The sequence below is a fragment of the Bemisia tabaci genome, chromosome 3 (genome assembly GCF_918797505.1).
Source record: "Bemisia tabaci chromosome 3, PGI_BMITA_v3".
NCBI classification, from domain to species: domain Eukaryota; kingdom Metazoa; phylum Arthropoda; class Insecta; order Hemiptera; family Aleyrodidae; genus Bemisia; species Bemisia tabaci.
Window position 1 is genome coordinate 24,355,224 of NC_092795.1, and position 25,296 is coordinate 24,380,519.

The 25,296-nt window shown below is 38.6% G+C and overlaps 1 protein-coding gene across 4 annotated transcripts; it reads left to right on the forward strand.

Annotated features, from left to right (window-relative positions):
* LOC109031102 (uncharacterized) lies at positions 1–23,920 on the forward strand. 4 transcript variants are annotated; one of them, XR_002008760.2, is made up of 7 exons: positions 1–123; positions 12,264–12,460; positions 13,763–13,992; positions 14,997–15,439; positions 18,883–19,101; positions 20,890–20,999; positions 21,988–22,223. XR_002008760.2 is itself a non-coding variant. In XM_019042436.2 (6 exons), exons 1-6 carry the CDS (start codon positions 109–111, stop codon positions 22,242–22,244), a joined length of 1,335 nt encoding a protein of 444 aa, XP_018897981.2. In that variant the 5' UTR covers positions 1–108; the 3' UTR covers positions 22,245–23,920. The 4 variants fall into 4 exon arrangements, 2 of the variants coding, with proteins under 2 accessions (XP_018897981.2, XP_018897982.2); XR_002008761.2 differs by having other exon boundaries at positions 18,883–19,075; XM_019042436.2 differs by lacking the exon at positions 20,890–20,999 and having other exon boundaries at positions 18,883–19,075; positions 21,988–23,920.
* The last annotated feature ends 1,376 nt before the right edge of the window (positions 23,921–25,296 follow it).

The window sequence follows — 25,296 nt, forward strand, 5'->3', positions numbered from 1 at the left end:
CGCGAAGAGCGTATCGAGCGAATGTGATTTTTCCCCCTATAAGAGAATTGAGAGGGGGCCCGCGACCACATTGTCATCTCGATCCGCGATCCGTCAGCACTGTACAGCATGTTTCCGTTCCCGGTAAGTCCTTAACCCCTAATTTTTCGCCTCTCAGCATGATTACCGGTCCCAAGTGAACTTATTTATGCTAGAAGGAACTATGTGCATAGGGATTGCACGTAACATAGTTACTTTTAGCATAATTACGTCCAAGTAGAGTGCATTGTGATACGAGAAATGTGCAATTTTTTGGTAATTTATTTCACTTTGTTTCTAACATGTTTACTTTATTTCATGAGAATAACAGTAGTTTTTGTGACGCCTTCACCAATACTAAAAAGTTCAATTTTGTTCCAGTAAACTTAAAAAAAAAAAAAAAAAAAAAAAAAAAAAAAAAAAAAAAAAAAAAAAAAAAAAAAAAAACGTTGCTAATAGAAGGAATCCGCAAAGCACCTCAATTTTTACGTCAACACTATTTTGCGGTGACTTTCCAATGTGTCGCACGCAACGCTACTTGAAGTGCACCGACGGACAAGATATAAAGTTAAAAATTTAGCTACGTGTTTTTTATCAAAAATTCACAAAAGTAAATTACGGTCGGGAGATTCTTTAGAACTAATTTACTACAACTTTCGTTTGATTTGACGTCTACTTGTTTGAATTTTCTTTGACTGTTACGTTTATAAAATTATCTGGGCCGCTGGGAAAAATTGCAACACTGTGGACTTGAAATGTTTGCTGTAGTCATAAAATTATTACAACATGTGCTACTTAAGGTGGACTACTAGATGGGGTAAAACGATTAATACGTGTAAAAAATGGATGAGGAAATGTTTAAATCTCTTTTTCCTATTATAACTTATCTTAATTCGTTCCTCTTTGTTAACGCCGCTCTATATTTAGGGTCAAAAAAGTTTTTCTTGGAAGGGAAGGAGGGGATGAAGTTTCGAAGAGCATTAGAACTTATATTTTCTACAACAGTGCGTATTTTTTTAAGGTGGGTACTTCGAAAAAACGCAGTGATTAAATCCTAGCTCACTCTAATCAAAGGCAGAGGAGATAAAATTAGTCAGGCTCGGTCGGAAAAGGTCCGGTCAAAATTTTCAGAAAAACGAAGATAGTGGATTTCCTAACAACACGATTCAATTAACCCTATATTGTGACAAACTTGGGATTCATGACTCACATATCAGATTCGAACTCATTAGAAATCGGAAGAAAGAAAATCAGTAAAAGAATAAGTTGAAGAGGAAACAGAGGAGGGAAGAGAAGAAAAAGCAGGAGTGTAGGAAAGAAAAATGTAGAAGAGGGTTAGAAAAAGAGGACTTAGGTAAAAAGGAAGAAACAGAGGAGGAAGATGAGGAGGAATAGCAATAAGGGGAAAAGAAGGAAATAGAAGATTATGTGGGGAGGAGGAAAAAGATGAGGAATAGTAATAGGAAAAAGAAGAAGAGAAAAAGAAGGAAAAAGAGGAGGAGGAGAAGGAAAAATAAGAAAAAGAAGGAGAGAAAAAGAGTAAATGATGAAGGGGAAGAAGAAAAAGAGGAGGAGGAGAAGGTAAAAATAAGAACAACAAGGAGAGAAAAAGAGTAAATGATAAAGGGGAAGAAGAAGAAGAAAAGAGCCGGAAAAATACTAAGAGATTTCTCCCTCTATATCCCTATCTTCTCTTCCTTCCTTTTTCCTCTTTATTCTTCTTCCTTCTCCTGTTTTTTCCTATTCCCTTTCTTTTTCTTCCTTTTCTCATTTTCTTTACCTTCTTCTCTTTCTATCTCTGATTCGGGAGACGGAGCTTCAAGTGTAAAAGATCTGGATCGGTCAGGGTAGCGTTGAAGGAACTGATTTCATCGCCCTTTCTCGCATGGAAAAATTCCTCTACGCGGAGTAAACAGCGGAATATCAAATAGAATCAGCTTTTTTCGAGACTTTATCTACTCGCCAACTGAGAGTGACACATTTTCAACCGCTTTCTCGACTAGTCTTGGGCACCAGAATTTGCTCCATTTCTACGTCTCCAGCTTCAAAAAGTATTAGTTAAGATGCATTCCTTTAAATGGGCATGGTGACATTTTTACACTTGTTATGTTAACGATGAAGCACCATGTTGAACCGAGGTAGATGGCATCCGATTTGCACACTTCTATTCGGTCGACGCATCCAACATGCTTTTTACCGGTCGTGGTCGGTCTGGTGGCTAGGCGAATCAAATTTTTCAAATCATTCAATGATAATATTCTATCAACTGAATAATTTTTTCGCATTTTTATAATTGTATGCCTTTTATTTCGTCATAAAGGGGGTTTTTACGGTTATTCTATCCCTTTCTGAAAAGAATACCGCAAGTGTAATTTGAGCCTAGACGCTACGTCACGTCGTTGGAAATCTCAATTTATTTTGAGAAAAATTTCTCAAAACTACTGAACAAATTTTAATGCAAATTTCAGGGAGTAATGGGTAATGTGTTGATGAAGGAATATTTAGTTAAATTATCAAAAGATTTCCGTAATTTGTAACTATCCAAGAAATTGGTAAGTTTGAAGAAGTTTGACGACATGGTGCCGAGGCACAAACGGCGCTTTGTCATATTATTCTCCGAAAGGGGGCGATTTGAATATTTTTCCCTTACTAAATTAGCCTTTTTAGTTTAGCGTGCTTCTTGGTCGTGTATTTGGAAGGTTAAGGTACTTGCATGGAAGTCTCTTCTGTGGCCATTATTTTTATCTAATCCGTTTCATTTAAACATCTTTTCAAAAGCGGAAATCGAACTTTATTGCTTTGGAAGTTTAAAATGTTTAAAATGGAGCTCGTGTGCTAACTTAAATTTTCTGACCAAAATTAAACTAAAATCAATAATTGAAATGTGCATAACCTCGTCAAACAATATGTTTTCGGTCACACACATGTGCAGTACTTTGACTCCATGAAAGCAGACTATTGGGTATTGGGAGAAACCTGGCGCACGGGCCACCGAACTGCACTTTGCAGGTGAACGAGCCGGGGAACATATCACACAAAAGGATCGTGGCTCAGGTCATAACGAATCGAACGAATAAAGTTAAAAAAAAAAAAATCTTTGTCCTCTCAGAACAATGAATTGAGCTCGTGGCAGCTTCTTTGTCCGATGATTGCTCCGGGAAATATACTGCCGTGCTAAGGAAAAACGTCATATGACCCTCAAATGTCGCCAAATTTCTCCCAATAAAATATTTCTTTACAAGGAAAGTTATGAATATTTTGCCTAGATTTGCTCAAGTACTTTGCATTAAAGTGCAACTGAAACGCTATAAAACATTTGGGTTAGAGTACATAAGATGTTTCCAAACAAAATTCGAATTTTATGAAATGAAATTTGGCAACGTTCGAAGGCTAATATGGTGTTCTATACCTTAACACGGATGAATAAAAGAAGCTCGATAGCTCAAAGCGGCAGAGCCTGAGGGCTCATGTCTATTGGCAAATTTTAGAGGAGCGTTTTTTCATCTCGCAGTATCAACAGGTATCCGATGGTTCAACTGGAAGACCGGGTATCTTAATTGCGTTGTTTTATAATTTGCGCTCTTACCTTCTTTTTTTACGGACAAGACAGTACTTAAGAGAATATTTTTTAATTTTAGTACCCCTGCAATTTACTGCCTCTCAAAAACACCAGCTGCGTATAGAGGATTAAAGGACTTATACGCGTGCTTCGCAAATTACCTCTATTACTTCTATACCCAGCGTTAAAGTCTCTGGACATCTCCGGCGGGTCAATTGTTAAAACTTTGCTCTTTAAAGTTTATCGTTAAATGTTATGGTTCGGTTAAAAAATCGCCAGCTGAAGCTTTTTCCAGCTTCAAAAATGTCCGCGTTAACATCCGACAAAATTGTTTTTGGTGCCAAATTTTGTAAATGCTTAGTACATGCCTAAGCGGTGGCATGCTTAAATATTTATACTCGGGATGAGTCTTATGAACTTATTATTTGCAAGATTACTGCCTCTCAAAAACACTAGCTCCATAGAGGACTGAAGGACTTATACCCGTGCTTTGCAAATTACCTCTATTTTCCTACCCCTGCGTTAAAGTCTCTGAACATTTCCGGCGGGTAAATTGTTAAAACGTTGCTCTTTGAAGTTTATCGTTAAATGTTATAGTTCGGATAAAACATCGGCAGGTGAAAGTTTTTCTAGGTTCAAAAATGTCCGCGTTAACATCCGAAACATTGCTTTTGGTGCCAAATTTCGTAAATGCTTAGTGCATGCTTAAGCAGTGGCATGCTTGAATATTTATACTCGGGATGAGTCACGACATCACTTGAGTCTTTCTGAGGCTTCTAATTAGCCGGCGATGAAGTTTCAACTATCAACATCAGATATCACATTCCGGTGCAAAAAAGTTGATTAATTTGGCCCCAGGGTTGGAAGCTTAAAGTTCATACCGCTAAGACTAGATCATGGGCAATTTATCCCCTGGGCTAAAATGGGAGATCGCTGCGGTGGTTGGAACGGACCAGGTTATTTTCAGTCGAGACAATGATGCTACTGTGAGCGAGCTTTTGATAATTAATTAACTTCCGATCTGAATAGTAGAGTCTATACCCGGGTCTATATAAGTCGGTCTATATAAAACCTAACGTGTCCATTCCCTGATGAGCTGTGATATGCAAGTATTCTTGCGAGCCCCCGGGTTCCCAAAGGATTGGTACAGTAGATTTTAAAATACGTTGATTCATATGCCCTGCCTCGACAAGTCTTCGGGAATAATTGAACTGTGAATGAAGTTGTTGCAATTTCCTCGAGCATGCAGCATGAGCACTATCCGTGCAACGGTAGTTTTACCTTAACTGAGATTTAAGGTAACGTATCAGTTTCTACACGTAATTTTGGCCTGTAGTCTACGATTTTTGTACAAAAATATTTTACGAGTGGAAGAATTCAGGAGTTCGTATAAATATAGACTCTGCTCTTCTAAGGAATTCAACTTTTATCACGCAAAATTTTGGAGATATCAGGAGCAAAGGCATTCTTAACTTGCTTAAACGCTCTTTCGGAAACTAATTTAATAAATTCTGATACAATTTCAAAACAAAAAAATAAATCAAAAACTTTCATTGTCATTCTGATAAAATTATTCATAGATGGGACGTATCCGAAATGCAAATATAGAAAGACACAAAGATTCACCCATCAAACGAGTATAAAATTTCTCCCGCCACAGGAGTTGCGTATCTCAATACGCAAAATAGGAGAATAAATCTGCAAGGGTCGCCCGGTTAAACCTGCTAAAAATCGTTCCATTTAATTGGTCGTCAACATGAAAAATGACAAGTCTGATCAAACTCTCAGAGTGAGATACCCGCCGAATCAAGATCGTAAAACTTCGACTGTCTCCCCCATCTCCGAGCACAGTCAGATCGTGCGAAAACAATCATTTAATCCCAAATCACTCTCAGTGTGGCTCAGTAACTTCACCGGTGATCTGGCAAACCTGGCCTTCCGATTTTCCTCGCATCGTCGAGAGAACTTTGACCCCCGTCAAAAGTCGCCTCGGACAGCGGGAGAAAAGCACTTAAGCCACTTTTCGGAGCCCCCCCGAACCGAAAAATATGCTAATATATTGCAAAACCACCGCTTAATCCCGGTTCCCGACCACCGAAGTTAATAGCACCCTAAAACGGAACTAGTCCGAGTCGATGTCGAACTGCCGCATGCCGAACTGACTTGATCTTCGCGACATCTTCTCTCTCTCCCCGTATAGCCGCCGCTCATCCTCTTCGGCCTTGTCACCGATCTCGTCGAATTTCAGACTAAATTCCAGCTTCTTCTTTACTCGATTCACTTACTGCCGTGCTGAGTAAAAACGCTATATCCGAACATTGCCAAATTTCTTCTCAAAAAATACTTACTCGAGATGAGAGTTTTTTCACACTTTTTAGATCAAATTACGAAAAAAATCTTCTGAAAATCGGAAAAGAAATATTCAAAAATTGTCCGAAAAATTCGTGATTTGTCAAAGATTTGGAAATGGCTAATGGCTCATACGGTGTTTTTCATCAGAACGGCAGATTAGTGCCGAAGAGGAGCCAATAAAAAACGGGAGGGGGGGGGGGCGGCTGACACCGTTAGTGAACCATTTGACACCCCTCCCCCTGGTAAATTTCAAGACATAGGAATGAGACTTTTTTAGGAGTGGTTTTTAATCCTTTAGAGATTCTACAACCTTGAAATAGAATTGAGTTACAGGGTCAGTGCACACACATCCAACTTTCAGCCTTTAAAATTTGATTGAATGATGCAACAATAGCACGAAAATGAAAAATCCACCACAAAGATTCGAACCCGGGACCAATTGGATTGCATTTTGCAAAAAGGAACCACTAGCATTGTAATGTTGCTAAGATTGTGCAACTTCTTTTGTCTGGGAGGAAAACCCCGATTATCCATTAATAGTTTACTCGCTAAAAACTGTAAATTTAAGACAAAAATTACCATCTAAATTTCATAGTTTTTCACGATTTCCGCAATTTTTTTGCAAGAGATGAAGTTGCACAATCTTAGCATCATTGCAATGCTAGTGGTTCCTTTTTGCAAAATGCAATCCAATTAACCTAAAGTTGATCACAAACATTGATCAGAGGACCAAAGATCAACCTGGCTAGTAAATTGAAACTTTTCTATTGTAGAAGAGTGCGCTGTCCTCCTGTTTTCTCTCTCTCAAAAAAAAAAACTAAATTTAATACTACTACTACTAAGTCACTCTTACAGCGCTGCTTTGCGCTCTATGACACCCAACCGCCCGGTGATAGCAATCCCGCCAGAGCCCTAAATTAAAATTTAACCTAATTAGACCTAAATTTAATTAATTTCTTAAAAATTGATCATGACTGATCAATCAAGCTGATATAATCAACGGAAATAATCAAACTGAGAGCAATGAAAGAGATGGATGGTCGAACTACCAAACTTTGTGTCTCGGTTTGGGCTAGACGTACTACACCTGCCACATTTTCCTTTTCTTTTTAGGGATAACCAATAATCATCATTATTGGCTAATATTTTTCAGGATTTTTCCTTGACATTATATGAATCTTCTTTGAGAATATCACGCAACAATGTTCATTAATATTTTTTAAAATAAAATAGAGAAAAAACGGAAATTTTGGAACATCGTAATTGAGAGCTATGAGGTCGTCCACCGCACCGCCAGGATAGATTCCCCATAAATAGAACCGAACGTCATTTTGGCGCTACTCTGATTGGCATCGATGGGAGCATCCGCGCGCGGCTTCCGTTGAGTTTCATGACGTGCCATTAAACGAGTCCATTAGAGCGTTTGGTAATAGATTGGTTCCCTTAATGTTTGAGGGATTAAAAAGTAAACTGTGAGTGGGAAAATTTGTCGAGCCTTTCCCGAGGAGAGTTCATTGCATTCGCTGAGTTCAATCGACGCGATGACGCTGCGATGACGTATGACGAGGAGAACCAGACGAAGACGCGTGGCTAATACTTTTCGCAGAAGAATAGACAAACAAAAGCTCCGGCCGACGCTATACGTGATCGACTCCCTATCACATTTTACTTGTCAGACTCCTCTCGTAGTTGTCAGATTGAAACAACAATGCGGTTACATAATTTCTTGAGTTTTGTGTAGGATACTGTTTAGGGCGAGGGGGGCGTATGAATGGTCGTCCTTCAATCAACTCTTCTTCTTATTATAAAACTCTGTGCGATATTTATTTTGATTTGTCGATAATTCCTGATAATTCCTAAAGATTCGAACCACCCAAAGGCACATAAATATCGATTTTTGTTTTTTGTTTTTCCTACTTCAAATAGTCCACGAGGACTAATCCTTGCGCTTTAGTCCCGTCCACCCTCCATCCCTACAATTAGTCCCAGGCAACCAAACTTATATGCTTGTATTCACTTACATTTTGATTCGAAAGACTTATTGGACAAAGTATTATAAAAAGATCGATTTTCACAAAGCTATACAAATAGATCCTTGTAAGGGATTATAGTAATTTGTCATATTAAAGAAAATACGAAGAATAATGTTCTTGACAAACTTATATACCCACCTACTTTAAAATTTACATAATCGTGATATTTTTTCTTTGGTAATTTACATTTTTTGCTGAGGCAAATTATTGTAGGTAATTCCTTGAAAAGATCGATAGATTCGCAATATAATAAAAACAGTAGGATTTTGATCAAGGCTTGTGAAAATTGTCCTTTTTATGTCAAAGGTGTTATGGAGCCTTTCTAAAGCAAGAAGCTGTTGAATATATAACTATGAATATAGCCCTAAGTGATCCAGGGATGAGCACTGCAACTATGCCGCGCTGCTACGCAACTTGTGTCTTTTTAAGACGCAATAATTATCATATAATCAAAGATAATCAGCGTTAAAGTCTCCGGACTTTTTTCAGCGGGATGATTCTTAAAACATCATATGACCTTGATCGATAATTATTATCACTGCTAATAGAAGGATTCAACAAACAAGAACCTCTTATCAAAGACACCGGCTGTGTAGATGTCTATGGGTCCTATTGCAAAAAACCATTTTTTTGCAAAGTATCTCTTTTCTCTATCCTTGCGTTAAAGTCTCCAGAGTTTTTCCAGCGGGATGCTTTTTAAAACGTCATTGAATTAGTGGCGAGGCGTACATCGCGGATTATCAATTGATCTGCCATTTAAACATATGGAAAAAGATCGAGAAACAGGGTGTTTGCAACGAACACCTTAAGAATCGATTCTTTACCACAGCTTCAAATGGGGACATATCGGTAATCGATAATTTACGCCTCGCCACTGATTGAATGTGATTGATAAACATAATTGCTAATATAGGGATTCAACAAACAAGAACCTCTTATCAAAGACACCGGCTGTGCAGATGTCTATGGGACCTAAACCAATTTTTTGAAAAGTATCTTTTTTTTCTATCCTTGCGTTAAAGTCTCCAGAGTTTTTTCAGCGGGATGCTTTTTAAAACGTCATTGAATTAGTGGCGAGGCGTACATCGCGAAATATCAATTGATCTGTCATTTATACCTATGGGAAAGGATCGACAAATAGGGTGTTTGCAACGAACACTTCAAGAATCGATTCTTTACCACAGTTTCAAATGGGAAAACATCGATAATCGATCATTCACGCCTCGCCACTGATTGAATGTGATTGATAAACATCATTGCTAATATAGGGATTCAACAAACAAGAACCTCTTATCAAAGACACCGGCTGTGTAGATGTCTATGGGACCTACACCAATTTTTTGCAAAGTATCTCTTTTCTCTATCCTTGCGTTAAAGTCTCCAGAGTTTTTCCAGCGGGGTGCTTTTTAAAACGTCATTGAATTAGTGGCGAGGCGTACATCGCGGAATATCAATTGATCTGTCATTTATACCTATGGGAAAGGATCGACAAATAGGGTGTTTGCAACGAACACTTCAAGAATCGATTCTTTACCACAGTTTCAAATGGGAAAACATCGATAATCGATCATTCACGCCTCACCACTGATTGAATGTGATTGATAAATATCATTGCAAATATAGGGATTCAACAAACAAGACAAGATCGCTTGACGACAATCCAAAAATCCGGGCGCAGGTCAGTCGGTGATTGATTGCGATTAGAAAGAGAAGCAGCAAGTCGAAGTCGCGAGGCTATTTAAACTAGTGCCATTTTCAACCAATTAAATAAATCATGGATACTTCTAAAATTTATTCTCGTGCGCGTTCACATCGACAATCTTTAGCGGAAAGTCACCAACAAGCTGAGCTATCGGCTTGAATATGAATTTCTATTTAGACCGACTCCTTTGATGCCTCCTTGACAAGTCAAAAAACAATCTTGTGGATTTCAGCAAACGCTTTTAGTTCGCTGACCCTATCAATAGACATGAACGTGGCAAATACAGCTCCATAAAGCTTTAGTCAGTTAAAAATTTGAAACATAATATAAAAGTGCATTCCTACCGCTGCGGTGCTATGTTAGAACGCCATATGAGCCTTCAAACGTTCCAAAATTTCTTTCAATAAAATACGAATTTTCAAGGTTTGTGAGTATTTTTCTTCGAATTTTTCAGAGAATTTAATATGTAATCGGAGCTGAGTCAACTGAACAAATCAAAGAAAATATTCATTAAAATCCTCAAAAGTGAACATTTTATTGAAAAAACTTTGACAAATCACGAATTTTCATGTGGCTTTGTTCCTCAGCACGTGATTGAAATCAATTTAACAAAGCTCTGTATTCATTTAACGTGCAGTCATTTCATCTACGTATCTAGTATTTAACTCGGTTAGAAAAAGGTCATCTGATTCTACGAGTCTCGTCTTAGGATGTTTTTTTCACATAGTAGACCCAAAAATTGTGTGGTATTTTAATGAAAGTCTCTCAGCAAAAGCTATCCCTATCCTCATGGAGATTTAACAGACATTCACGTGGCAACTTTAGCGGGTATATTGTTTTCTCGATCCCTACATGCAGTTATAATTTAAACATCACGCACACGACTTCTGAACATTAAATTAATCAAAATGATGGTAAAAGCCCATTTCCATATTGCCAGATTTTACGGAAATTATTTTTGGCGGATTAAAATTGTGCTGCTGGGATATTTGGACGGCTTATAACAAGATGGAAAGCAACTTTTTCTAGCGATTCTGATTTCTAGGCACACTTAGGTGTTTTTGTAAATAAATCACTTATTTGGCAGCAACTCTTTCAGTGAGCATCTCCCAACCCATAAAACTATCTAAACTTTATTCAGAACAGCTTGAACATACATTAGCGGCTCTCAAATAAAAGATGAAAAACGAACTACACGCTGAGGAAGGATAAAGTACCTCGGCCAAAATGAACAAAATAAAGCGCTTAATATGAGTCATCAATTCGTGCTCACTCTCAACAAAACTCTTCCGAAAGCAGTGTTAAGCTGATTCGAACACTCCACTCATTGACCTTTTACAATGTAGTCACGTTACAATGAAAATGGAAATTCGTTAATCTCAATGAAGAGGTCAATGATACGACTCAAATTGGCAACCATAGCCATGAGTCGGTAAATTGTGAATATCGCTCATCGGCTCCACATGGGAGGCACTGAACCTTTTGTCTCTGGTCTCATAAGCTATCACCACATTCGCCTTTGCTTATTATGGTAGTCTAATGACTATGCTTTCGATTGAATTAAATGTTACCGATCTCTCTGATCACTCTCGATGCACGAAGTTATCATTCCACTAGGGATTTTTTTACAGGCTCTCTTGATCTGCATATTTTTTCATATATTCGTTGCTTTAAAATCGAAAATTTATCGAGTCAATTTCTGTTATTTTGATGGAGCTTTATACGCCTGCAAACCCTTTTTTACTTAAATTTTCGAATTAAAACTCTCTCGTCCGACATTGAGGGCTAGACATGGACTTTTTAACATTGAAATCCGTTTCAGTCAAATCAACATAAAATTCGTACTCTTCTGTAAAACTGATCAAAAACACGAGTAATTGTTTATCCGAAACGAATGAATTGAGTTTGAACAAGGAGTAAAAAATAAGTTGTGCGTCATTTTCAGCGCAAACAAAGACTTTTCATTTACCTGCCGAAAAATCAAAGCCCGCACATTTTTGGATTTCAAGAAACGGATCCAACGCTTATAAGAAATTGATTCAAAGCTCATTTTGTACACTTTAAGTTGTGGAGGGAAAAAACCCTCAAACTTCTTCTTTCTGTGGTAAGCACCTAACTCAGTGCGACTTGGTTTATATTTTTAAAGTAAGTCCAAATAGTGTATGTTGTATAATATGTGAACGACTAAACTGTGGCTTTCTTTTCTGGAACAATTTCTAAGCGAACCTCCCCTATGCCCCACACGATTGGGTGAAAAAGAGTGGTGCTTAAAATGCAGTGGCGTGGCGTGAATTGCGATGTATCGATTGTTATGCCGTTTAAACCTATGGTAAAAAATCGATTATTTATGTGTTCGCTGCGAACACCCTGTTTATCGATCATTTTCCATAGTTTTAAATGGCATATTAATCGATATATCGCAATTCACGCCACGCCACTGCTAGAATGCAATACCTCTGTATCGTCATGTGGTTAGCAAGCACAAGCACGAGAACTGAAACCACCTATGGGGGGGGGGGGAGGTGTGATTTTGTGATTGAGTGAACCTTCCCTTTGATTTGAATTGATTGTAGTTTGATAATTTTGTGATTGTCGACAGATTGTGTTGTTGTGTTTTGGCGCGGTGGCGCTCGCCGCCGAAAGATCGCCGGAGGCGCATGGACGTCAAGTTGTGTTGACGCAGCTCATCCTGCCGAACGGACAGTACCCGGGCCCGGCCAAAGTCATCGAAGCAGCCGCCCCTCTGCCTGCAAGACAAGTCTCGTACACCATCCCCCAGCTTAAACCTAATTACGTGTAAGTAAACTAGACCTGAATGCGAAAATACAAAACCTACGTGGAAAAATTGAGGGAATCGGCTTGTTGCAAACTTTTGCTAGAACAAAAATGAGAATTGTTACTCGTAGTAAGGGTCTTGAAAATGAAGATGAGCGCATCGGCAAAGTCTGAAATGCACTTCTTACTTCACAATTTGCATAATAAATCTGCGTTTTTTCGAGCTTCTCGCATCAAAAACGATAACACAGCACAGGTGAACATTTCGTTAGAGGAGTATAATTCCATCCAACCCCTGTTCACAAGGAAACTACGCAATATTCAACATAGCCGACGCCAATCCGCCAAAATTACAAGTGACGGGACGATGACTCTAACCACCTGATAACAATCTGCGTGTTTACATTCACATTTTTCTCGCGTTGATAGACATCCGCCTTGCTGCTCTCCTCAACTTGCGCGCGGAAGCGTCGACCATGTTGAGCAAGGATTGAATGGAACGACTGCGACTAGTGCGACTCCTCTGACGAAATGTTCACATGTGCTGTAGTATATCCTTTTGGAAGCGGGAAGCTTAAAAAAACGCAAATTTCTTACGCAGATTGCAAAGTTAGGAGTGCATTTCAGAGTTTGCCGATGCGCTAATCGTGATTTTTGAGACATTATCTGTAAAGAACAACTTTTATTTTTGCTCTAGCAAAAGTTTGCAACAGGTCCATTAAGAACTGATGATCGATGACACAGAGTTGGAGGAGGCCATAGTGAAGGCATTCATCGGGCCAAAAAAAGACGTTTTTGTGGTATGACTTTTTTTTCCAAAAACGCTTCCCCATGATCCCCTATTATCCTCTGTTGATCCCCATCATCTCGAAAACAATGAGTTATAGCGAAAAAACGCAAGATACATTTATTCAATATTTTTCAACGCTAAATCTGGTGGTACCGTCAACAATCAATTTTTATCGCTAAAAATATTAATTTTGGCCACTTCTAGGTTTGATACCCCCCCTGAACCTCCCCTCAAAATGAGTTTTCCCCTTTCATGAAGGTCAAAAATGAAAAGGGCGTTAAAAATTACTCCTAATCACCGAGTTGCATCAATATTGGTTGATAAACATCGTCACAGTGTTAAAAAGACGATTTTTTCCCCTCAACCTCGGGGGGCCGTGCGCGGTCCCCAGGGAAAGCGTTTTTAACCCAAAAATCGATTCCCTCAATATTCGCACTTAATCCTGGGACCCCCTGTAGGATTTGACCATTAATGTACAATTCTGCAACTGGTGAGAGAGATCCACATTGACGTTTTGAATTGCTTGATTGCAGTGACGGGTTCCAATACTACCCGGTTTTCCCGGGTCAGGCACCTGTGCCTTATGGTGCAAGTCCCTTCGTCTACTACCAGCCTGGCGCTCCCTATCCGGCCTACGTTCGAGACGAACAGGGAAGTGGAGGAGGTGGATGGAGTAACTTTTTCAGTAATTGGCAAAATTATATCCCCAGCAGCATATATCCCCAAGGTGGCCAAAGTGGCCAAAGCGAAGAACAACAAAGTGGTAAACGCAATTAATATCGCTTGCCTATCGAATAATTTGATTGAATTTTGCGAGTAGAAACTATTATTTCTGGCTCATCCAGAATAGCACCTATCTGCATATCGACGGTGAAACTACCAAACCACGTATCTCGGTTTGCGACGTCGCAGACTTCCTGTCATACTTTATTTTTTAAATGAAAAACTACTTAACGTCTAGTCTTGAAAATTTCTGTGATTTTTCCTCTTCGTGCGGAGAAAATTATGTGAAAATTTCAAGGAATGATATTGATTTGGTCTACTTCAAAAAAATAAAATGCGAGCGTAGATTTTTAAACACCGCAAACGAGATACGTGGTTTGGTAGTTTCACCGTCGATATGGAGTCTGCTGGCACACATGTGTTATTTCTAGGATGAGCTGTGAATAGCAGCTACTCATTGTAAAAAGTGCAGCTAGGTTTCCTTAGCGTGATATAATGTTCGTAATAATAGCAGCGTAACAGCGCAATATTCCTCACGTGTAAATAATCAGTTCCTTTCGTTATAATTGAGTACGTTTTTAATCATGAGTTTTTCTTTACTGGTAAATTGCATCTCTGGTCTTTGGTAAACTAATGAGAGTAGATAATATCAACTTGCAAAAAATATTAGGTTCTTCATGCACCATTGCAATTTGTTGAAATTCTTTACAGATTCACCGGTGTTAATGTGAAAAATTGTGCTGGAATTGCGAAGTTGCAAGGTATCGCTTATATTTAATTCTTTTTTTATAACGAGAGAGAAATTTTCTTGAAAATGTTTGTAAAATTTCTTCACCTAATATTTAAAAATAATTTAATAAATTATAATTCTAGGGAGATATTTTGCGTGTTTTTTTTAAAAATATAAAAAATTATAATTGAAAATTTTTAAATGTTACCAAAGAGTTACGAATTTTTCGACTTCAGTGACCGTTTTGAATTCGATACACTATTTTGACACGTTATCTGCACCAGATACGATTATGTTATGCCGAAATTTTTCAGAGGAAAATGGAGAGGAAGACAAGCAGAAGCCCCAGAAAGTGCAACAGCAAATCCAGCAACAGCAGCTCCAGCAACAACAATTCCAGCAACAACAAGAGCAACTCCAACAGCAACAGATCCAACAAGTTCAGCAGCAGATCAAGCTTCAACAAGAACAGCTCCAACAGCAGCAGCCTTCCCAGGTGTTCTACAACCAGCAACCGGCGCCTGAGAGCGTAGGCAACCAGAAGGACGGAGCTCCTGCCGGTTTGCAGAACCCGGCAGCGACCGCCCAGTTCCCCCAGTTCCTGTACGGCGCTCAGCCCCAGTTTTTCGGGCCGTACCCGTCGCAGAACCGCGTGAGCCAGGACCCTGACAAACTGACCGCGGCCTCTCACGGCGCTGTCTCCAACTACTTGTTCCTTAAAAATCAGCAACAACCCGCATTCCAGCACACGCAACAGGTACGTTATACCCCGGAATGCCGAGGGATTTGAGGTCGAGGAATCAGTTCATGACGAAACCTCAAGTACCCAATAAGTCAAATTTTCCTCAGAGGTACTTTTATACTGAACGAACAAAGTATGAGACGAACATCGGTAAATCCGAGTCATGGTAAAGAGCCATGCACAAAAAGGGCCAAAAATGGGCCACTTTGTGCATGGCTCTTTCAACAATCCTGCTTACTTTGTGTTGCATTATTTTAAGCGCATTTAAGCAAGAGCAACTTTAATGTTAAACATGTCAGGTATTTTGATCAGGTGATTTTTGTTTGAAGAAAGAGGCGATTTTTCATTTTCATTTTATTTAATTTTTCCAATAATAAATCGACGGTGGAACTCCCACACTAAGTGTCTCGTTTGCGGTGTGAAATTTCGACTGATGTTGATATGAGATAAAATGTAAATATATTTTTCCTCACGAGGAAAAATATATTTTTAATACTGAAAAAGTCAACACTGAGATATTTGCACCACTGTAAAAAGGAGTGATTCATAAGAATATTTACGAAGAGGCCGCTGTCGTATGACGGCTTGAAATGCAAGAATTTCACAGCTCCTTACTCCCTTCAGGAACGCTGATTCATTTATGGGAAACCTCAGTTGCATGCATCTAACAATATTATTCTACTTTTTTCCAAACTTTCCCTTCTTCATTTTATTCGAATTTGTTTACTTATTTTTATTTTAATTTTTTTAAAAAATGTAACACGTAGTTATGCTTCCATTTTAGTTTTGTGGATGAGTCCTGTTCGATGACTTTTGTTTCGATCATTTTCGTCGATTTTTAAAATGCCGAGGATAATATGTCGGTTTCATTGCCCGTTAAGACAAAAGATAAGTTCTTTTTGTTATGAGTGCTGAGTGCATCTAGTTCCGTCATTGAATACATTGCACTTTTTACGTGAAAATTATTTTATATTGCCTACTTCAAGTGCACGTTGAAACGTGTAGTGCTTTCTGACAGTGGTTAAAAAAAAAACTTACTTACCCATTTGCGCATCCCTGTCCCTCCTCTGATGGCTGTTTTACAAGTTTCGGAAGAAATTGCCCAGACAGAGATCCTGTTTTAAATTAAGAAGACCCGGGATACATGTTGACAAAACCAAGGAAGCAGATTTCCTGGATAAGCTGGTTATCCTGCTTTTATAGCGTAGAATCAATTCCATCAACGGCAGGAGAATCTCCAGACTGGAAAAAGAAGGCAATTTAAATGCACCATTTCGTCAGAAATAAACGCGGGTATACCGCACAAGTTCAGAGAATAAGTGATGTTTGTCAAAAAGTGGTTTGATAATTTATAGCCCAAATGACTTCAGTGTAAGAGGGCAATGTCTCGCAAATCCTATTTACATGTGATCGGATGTATCAGCCCGTCTCATTTAGTGAGAAATCAATATTTAGAATAAATTGCAATTTCTTGTGACGAATGGTGTAGTTATGAAAATTGGTTGGCTCAGCGGTTCGGGAAAAAATGTTTTGAATATTCAATGCCTGCTCGACAGTCGTGAGAATTTTACATGTATTATTAGGCTACATGGTATCATAGAAAACCTAACATTCCATCAAAATTCATTTTCTTGACGATGAAGGAACACTTCATTACATTACCTATATGTATACACGCTAAGTGAATTATAATTTCTGATCAACAAGTTAACATAGCCGTCAGGTGCAGGGCCGGATTTAAGGGGTGGCCACATGGGCCGCGGCCCATGGCGGCAAATTTAGGGAGCGGCAAATTTTGTAATTTTGTTAAATGTAGCTATAAAGAAAAATCGGATTCAGGGAGAAAAAAAAAATAGAAACGAGAAAAGATGACAAAATCTCTCATTTCCCGAGAGTATATCTCTAATTTTGTCGTCTTTCTGTGATACAATAGACAGCACCTTTAATTAGTCGAGTTAAGACTAAGAGAGAAACCGAACACGGAATTTGGCCTGGAACGGCGCGGCGCAGATACATGCCGATGGTGACGAGATCTTGAGATGAAATGGAGAAACCCTCGGCGCGGCGGTCGGCATGTAACACATATTAGCGCCTTCAAGACTGCATGAATACTTCACGCCTTGCGTCAAAGACAGTGCGGTCGCTGCGGTCAGCAGCAGGCGCCGTGAAACGCATAGCGCCTACAAGACTGCATGAATACTTCACGCATTGCACAATTGCACAGTACGGTCAGCGCGGCGCGGCGCAGCGGCGGAAGTTAAACTTATTAAACCACATTTATGTTTGTTCTTTCATAATTTTTTCGTTCATTTCATATAAATGGAAGGCCTTGTCCATTAGAGATAGGTTTCCGAAAGGCAAAAGTTCAATCTTTTACTTACCTACATTGACACGAAGCGATGATCAATGTCTCGGAGGTACTTAGAGAGAGTATTTTCGCCTACAACGTTCTCCAATTTCCATTGTTGCCATGCTTCAAATTTTTCGAGTTACACTTCCTCAAATTTCAAAAATTACGGTGTGCCGAATAGTACCATTGTACAAAAAACCACGATATGACGACGAACAAATGTGCTCTTTCATGAAGGCTATTTTCATTTAAATCTTCCGTCACATTCATACGGCGCAATGATACAACTATTTGAACTCTCCGGAATGCGTGAGGTATCACGCCGCATTTGAAGGCGTTTTCAAAACAGCCAAGTTCCGATACCGGAATTATCGTTTTGCATAGTTCATATTCTTTTGTTATATTCCGTACCACTCGTTTATTTTTAATCCTCGTAGAAAAACCACCCATTTGTAAATACAATTCTAGCTGAAGCGCACTTCAGCTATGCATTCACCACTGCAAAAATTTCAGAGGAAATCGACAAGCCCAGCGTGCATGGAGGCTATCTCCATTATAAATCTTCCGTCACATTCTTACGGCGCAATGATACAACTATTTGAACTCTCCGGAATGCGTGAGGTATCACGCCGCATTTGAAGGCGTTTTCAAAACAGCCAAGTTCCGTTATCGGAATAATCGTTTTGCATAGTTCATATTCTTTTGTTTCCATTTCTAACCACTTGTTTAATTATAATCCTCCTATAAAAACCACCCATTTGCTAAATACAATTCTAGCTGAAGCGCACTTAAGCGCATTCATGACCGCAAAAATGTTAACGGAAATCGACAAGCCCAGCGTGCATGGAGGCTATCTCCATTTAAATCTTCCGTCACATTCTTACGGCGCAATGATACAACTATTTGAACTCTCCGGAATGCGTGAGGTATCACGCCGCATTTGAAGGCGTTTTCAAAACAGCCAAGTTCCGTTATCGGAATAATCGTTTTGCATTGTTCATATGACTCGGTGACCTTTTTTGAGCATTTAATTATTTACATTTATTTATTTTTTTCATTTATTTATTGAAAAAATTATTGATGACGTGACGTGTGCTTTCTGTTATAGCGGTACGAGAGTCCGGCGGCAGAGCCCGCGCCACTGGCGGCCGGCGGTCGCGGGCGACCCGCAGCCGCGGCGGCCCCGGGGAAGAGACTCGAGCTGGAGAGATATTCGGCCGACGCCAAGAACCAAAGATCTCCTCTTTACGCCCAGCACGTCTCAGCGTTGCAGGTTTCCGCCGACCCCGCCTCTATCCAAGGTCCCTCCAACGTCTAAAAATCCACAGTAATTTTTCTTTTATCTATATCAGGAATTCTTCTCTCTCTCCCATCCGAGGATGCATTCTAATCCCCCCCCTCGCTTTTTTTCGCTTTTTCTCCTCTCTAAGCCCCCTTTCGAACGGTTTTCCGCCCGCACTGTTGAATTATGAGCGTGGGGCTGCCGTGTTGCCCTGCCGAAAAAAAAGTTGGTGAAATAAATGTGGGTTGTCGGTAGTCGAATCTTTCAGTTAGAGAATGACCCAAATCGTAAAATTTCAAAAATGTCTTATACTGCAGAGAGATTACTTTTTCTTTTAGGGTCAGTCGCATGTTATAGGGACTTTTTATTATCTTTTTATTAGAGCGTCTTATAAAAACCTGCACCTTAAAAACTGGTGCATTTCGATAACTACAGCAACGATGCAAGTCCAAAAATGTTAACGATTCGTTTTATTGCAGCGAATTGAATTTTCAAGTAAGACACACAACTCTATGGTCTATTACTGTATTTCTTCAGGGGAAAAAACAAACGGTAAAAGTTTAGTATCGTATACATAGGAACAACATGGCGGATTTTGGTCATTTTGAAAAAAGCCTACCTTTGGACTCACGTGAATTTCAAAAAAAAAAATCAACTTTTTTGCTAGAAACGATACAATTACCAGAAAAATTGGCAATCACAACCATGTTGTCTTCAGTACCTATCACTGGGAACGGTCATATTTGTATCGACTTTTTTTTTTGTGTGTACAGGGTGATATATGCACACCGGTCATCTAGCTTCGTCTTCTCAGTAGACAAACATATTTTCAATAAAGATATTCGGAAAGTAGAGAGTTTAAATTGCAATATAAATATTGAAAACAGATTTACCTCTAAAATTAATCACATGAACAGAGTATTATATGAGACTGCAATTTGAAGTTCGTCTAGTAATGGAGCCACGCGAAGACAGGTGTGCCATAAAAAGTACGAATCGGAAATAAGATTCTCAGATTATAAACACTTTTTCCTAACACCTCCGAAGTACTGATAAATTCTATTTAACTCCGCAACACCTCCTCTTATACCGTTGATCTCTCTTTAAAACGAACTTCTCCGCGGTTTGAGGTCAAATTCTACTGTTAGTTTCACATCGTATGCTTCCTGTTCTTTGAATTCTTTTTAGAGGATGCATGCATTGATATGGCACTTTTTATGCCACGCAGTTTGGTCCTGGGGAAAAATATTGCATGTTTTTTCTTCTACACTTACAATATTCTTGTCCAACAATTAACTATACCTCCATGTTTCTCGGATGACTTGATTTTGCTCTCATCTTAAGGTCAGAAAAGTACCTAAATATAAAACGATTACCTGCTTCTTCGATAAATATCGATGGTATCATGTTTTCTCGTGCAATAGTGCACTGTTACATAAAATTACAATTCCCCTAAGTTTATTTATACATCATTGTTAGAATGTTCTCTCCACAAAGCACGTTTTTAAAATAACTTTTTGTGAATTTAAAGTGCTTAAATCTACACACTTTCTTAAAACTTACTTTGCAGATAAATTTCTGTCGCTGGGTGATGTTGAATTAATCGAATCAAATCTTACTAAGATTTTGCTTTCGATGCTGATTTCTCCATTTTGATTGGATAGATAGAAAATAGTGAATTTCACTCTGACTCAATTCTTACCATATAAACATCACGTCAATCACTCTTATATTGAATTCCCATTTAGAAATTAGGCATTTTACTGATTTGACCATAAAAACTATGGTCGGTCCATCACGCTTCGCTAATTCAAGGCTATATAAATTTTACAGATCGTTATTAAAGCAATTTCTCCCGAAACATCTCCTCGAACCCCCAAAGTCAAAAGCTGAGATACGAGACCTATGATATGATATCGGATCGCGAATTTTAATATTGTGAGGTAAGCTTTAAAATAAAATCGCGAACTTATCTATCATTACACGTTTCTGACCGAAAAAAGCATTGTGTCAAAGTTTGATTTCTCATACTGAATCTTATTATTGTTGTTATTGAGTGGAAGATGCTTGCGCATGGAAGCAAAATATACCATTTAATGGAGCAATAAGATCGACGGACTAAAATTAAAGTAAAGCCATTAAGGTGGACTGACTTTAAAAAGAAATACCTGCATAAACAGTTCTCAATATGTATGTCATTGAGCGCGAAGAGTTTAACGCAGCATAGAAAAAGTAACTACGTTTAAAATTTAAAAAAAAGGCAGCAATTTCTTTATCGGCGCCACCAATGATAAAACTAGATATTTTCGGTCAGTTACCATTTAAGCCAAGTCAATTCAGAGGAAGGAATCATGCACACCGTTGGTCCTGTACGTACGGGTTTCACGGGCGATTCACGTGGGTTTCGCGGGAGTTTCGCGGTGGTTTCACAGGCGTTTCACGTGGGTTTTGCGGGGGTTTCGCGTAGGTTTCACGTGGGTTTTAAGTGGGTTTCACGTGAGTTTCACGTGGGTTTTACGTGGGTTTCACGAGGGTTTTACGGGGGTTTCGCTGAATCAATAAAATATGGTCAAATACCGTGGCGAGTATTATGAGAGCAAGCCCGTAGCAATCTAAAACAAATCACATTCGGTTATCAAAATTTCTTTCATAACAACATTGTTCTCGCTTTGAAAGGTACAGCCAAGTACAACTTTTTAAATTTTTACCATTTTTATACTGTTTTATCCAACCGAAGAAGGCTGAGTTTTTGGCGGAAACGTTATGGTAGCATTTTGTGAAAATCAGCCTTGTTGCCCGCTGTAAAATTTATTTTATTCTTGTATATCTTGTCACGGGCCTTGGAGCATCAATCAGATCTCATTCCCTTTTAAATGTTACCCCGTAGAAGAGCAAATTTAATCAAGGGCCGTCTTTCGTTTTGTTCGGCAGGTCATCTGATCGCTCAAGCGTCACCTGAAGCTCTGGCCGCCGCGGGGCAAGGAGGCATGGCAGGCGCAGGCCCCACCGGGCAGGCCATCGTAGGGGACAGGGGGCTCGCCCTCTCGGCGCCCAAAAGCACGGCCATCGCCGGTCACCCCGACATCGAGGTCGTCATCACCGGGGACAAGAAACCCGGCTCCAAACCCAAGAAGCCCGTCGCCAAATACTCGAAGAGCAAAGGCTACCACATCGACTACTCGTCTTGAGATCTCCATTCCACCACCGACTAAATTTCACAAACGGGGAGAAGGACCTTTGGATTATATCCGTTCCCTTCCCACTGTTTTACCATGACTGTTCCTTACCGTGATCGACGAACTTCCTTGACAAAATATTGGCATCTGTTCGGCCGGCTAAGGGAAAACGCCGTATGAACCATCAAACGTTGCCAGACTTCTATTCAAAAAACACGATTTTCCTGGTAAACTCAATAATATTTTTCTTCAAATTTTTCATATAATGTTTGCAATTTTACCGGAAGTTCTTGAAAATTTAAAGGAAGAATATTCAAAACCTACCTCAAACATAAACATTTTATCAAAGGAAATTTGGAAATTCTCGAATGTTCATACGGCGTTCTTCCTTAGCACGGCAGCGTTGGTCATTATTACGCGAACAATTATAATGATGTACATGCTAAGGTGAAGTTTGTAAAATAATTTATGTCTTAGTTGAATTAATAGCTATCACGTGAGAGTAAACGTCACTTCTCGTTAAAACTTTGAAGATGACTCAAAATTAAATTTTCTAGCGTAAAATTTACCATAATTTTCCTTGTCAGTTCTTACTCGTTTAGGGATGGTTTTCTGTCTATTCCGAATAATTTAAGCCAGTCAGCTTTAATGCTTGCTGATCCTAAAAATTATGTGCCATTTTATTTTTTACGCTAAGTAGGATTGGAGCATTAAAATGCTCGGAGATTTCTTTGGTATCCAAATACGACGTTGAACGCATCGTATGATCATCACAAACATTTGCTTGATCTCGTTCTATTTTGTATTATGTTCGAGTCACATTCCTCAATTCTTTATTGTATCTACACGATTTTGATTGAAACATATTTTGAAAATAATTTAAAAATTATGAGTTTGGCTGTTATATAATGAGTCTCAGTTTGAAACATTAATTTTCAATTTGAAAATGAAAATTTAAAGTCGAGTCTTTGATGTTGGGTTCATCATGGATCCTAGCTCTATTTAAAATCAGTGGGTCGCCACTTTCCGTCCATACATTGTATTGGTCCAAAATGGGTTTTTCAAATTCAAGTCATTTTTATTTAATTTAGAGGGGCTGTTCAAAAAATCTGAATAAGTTCATAATTCGTGCCACTATTGTGTAGTAACAAGGACGGCTCAGTGTGAATCTTGTATTGTGTACTTGGGACTGTAAGATAGGTTTCTTATATTTTTTTTGTTTCGTTTTGCTACGTTTATGGTCCATTTCTCTTGACTAGACTTCGATTCGATATTGGTAAACTTTCCTTGCAGTGCTTAAGTTTTAAATCTTAGTAACAGATTGAATTGAAAGTAATGTGGATGAATAAACGTTTAGGAAAAATCAATACGCAAAAATTGCAAAATACGTGTCTCACTTTCCCATCATCCCTCTCTGTTCAAAAATGCCAGTTGTATTTGTCACACAATCTCTACATCCTGCTATTTATGAAGAAACTGTCACTGTAAGTACATTGAAATTCCTTCTTCAGACGACAGCATAAGTATGCTTTATTGCAATCATTTCACATGACTCAAGATGGAAGCTATCTGAATGACAAATTGTGTGCATGAATCATTTTCAAATCGCAGACGGGTTGATCTTTAATAGCAGACGATAAGAATTATAATTCTTCTTTTGGATTCTAGTTACTATTGTCATACTTTTTGGAAGTCATGATGTCAAGAAGAAGTGAAGAATTCATTAGAACCCAATATTTTTCTCAGAAATGCTTCTCACCAAAAATATTGATAAAATTCTAGAAACTAAATGTGGCTTGATGTTATTGCTTTTTCAATAGAGAGGAGGTCTCTTCTCTAGTATTAACGCATAAGGAATATTTTTATCCAATAATAACGAGACGATTGTTGGTAGTTGTAAAGCGATTATGAGTTATAAGATAAATATTTTTTCTTGACACAAGCGAAAAATAAGAAAAACATTGAATGTCAGTGTGGATGGTAGGTACGCAATGAGTTTTACTAAAATAATGACGTGTAAAAGAGCAGAAAATTGAGAAAACTCAGGCATCAGTTCAAAAATGCCCCTTCAAAAACTAGGGACGGCCAAAAACATACAGTTAAGCACACAAAAGTTTGAGCTGACCGGTCACCTATCAATAAACTATCAAGCTGGCATTACACTGTAATTAATTAGATGTGAATCATACTCGCTACTGATTAAAGAAGCCTTTCCCTTCTTTTATTTTTTCCTGTTTAAAGCCACCCCACAGGTTTCATGAGTTTTACCGATTAATTTTGGAATAACTCAGCTTGGTCTTAAGATTATATTCACGGCTTAATTCAACATTTAGCTTTCAATTTAATATGTGTGATAAACTTCAGAAATGCTCAGAAAATTACAAAGATCGATGTTGATGGGTGATTTTCCTTCACAGGAACAAAATGTTCTTACAAAAAGTGCATCATCGCAAATACCTAAGATACGCATATGATTGTATTTTTTCAAGTTTGAAGGTCCTCATTTTCCAACGCAAAGCAAATATTCGCACTCGATCTTAGGTGCATTCGTGCGAATCTATTGCTCCATCGGCAAAACGAAGTGACTATACTTGTGTATCTCAATGTTATAAAAACATTTTCATAGCGAAGCGTTGACAATGTAATGTTGAAGCGAAGCTTTTTGAATGCGAGAGTTTTCCCACGCTGGATCTTAAAAAATGACACCGTGTAATGCAAACAAACGAAAAGAAAACATTGCAATTGAACAGCAACATATGGAGAAAAAGGCACTGTCGCCAAATTATTTCGAGTTATACCTGGCTTGATAATTTTAAGTTATTGGAGCTTTATTTCGGGTATTGCATCGTATGGCGCTCATTATGATAGGGGAAAGAGATGTAGTCGGCGCAAGCACATTCTGAAGATATTTTTAGAGCGATTGTCCGCAAAACTGGGATATCCAGAGATTATTTTTTGAGGATTCTGGAATGAAATTCTATACGAACAATTACCTTAAATGATCCATTGTATTGCATTATTCTTACGAGATTAACGCGTCGCGAAGTTTCTGTTCGTGATCTAA

What these genes read in the sequence shown, in the direction of transcription:
- LOC109031102 (XM_019042436.2), top strand. An exon ending in AAGCGAAGAACAACAAAGTG is followed by an intron (nt 13,993 to 14,996) that starts GTAAACGCAATT and finishes GAAATTTTTCAG; the next exon opens with AGGAAAATGGAGAGGAAGAC. An exon ending in CATTCCAGCACACGCAACAG is followed by an intron (nt 15,440 to 18,882) that starts GTACGTTATACC and finishes TTTCTGTTATAG; the next exon opens with CGGTACGAGAGTCCGGCGGC.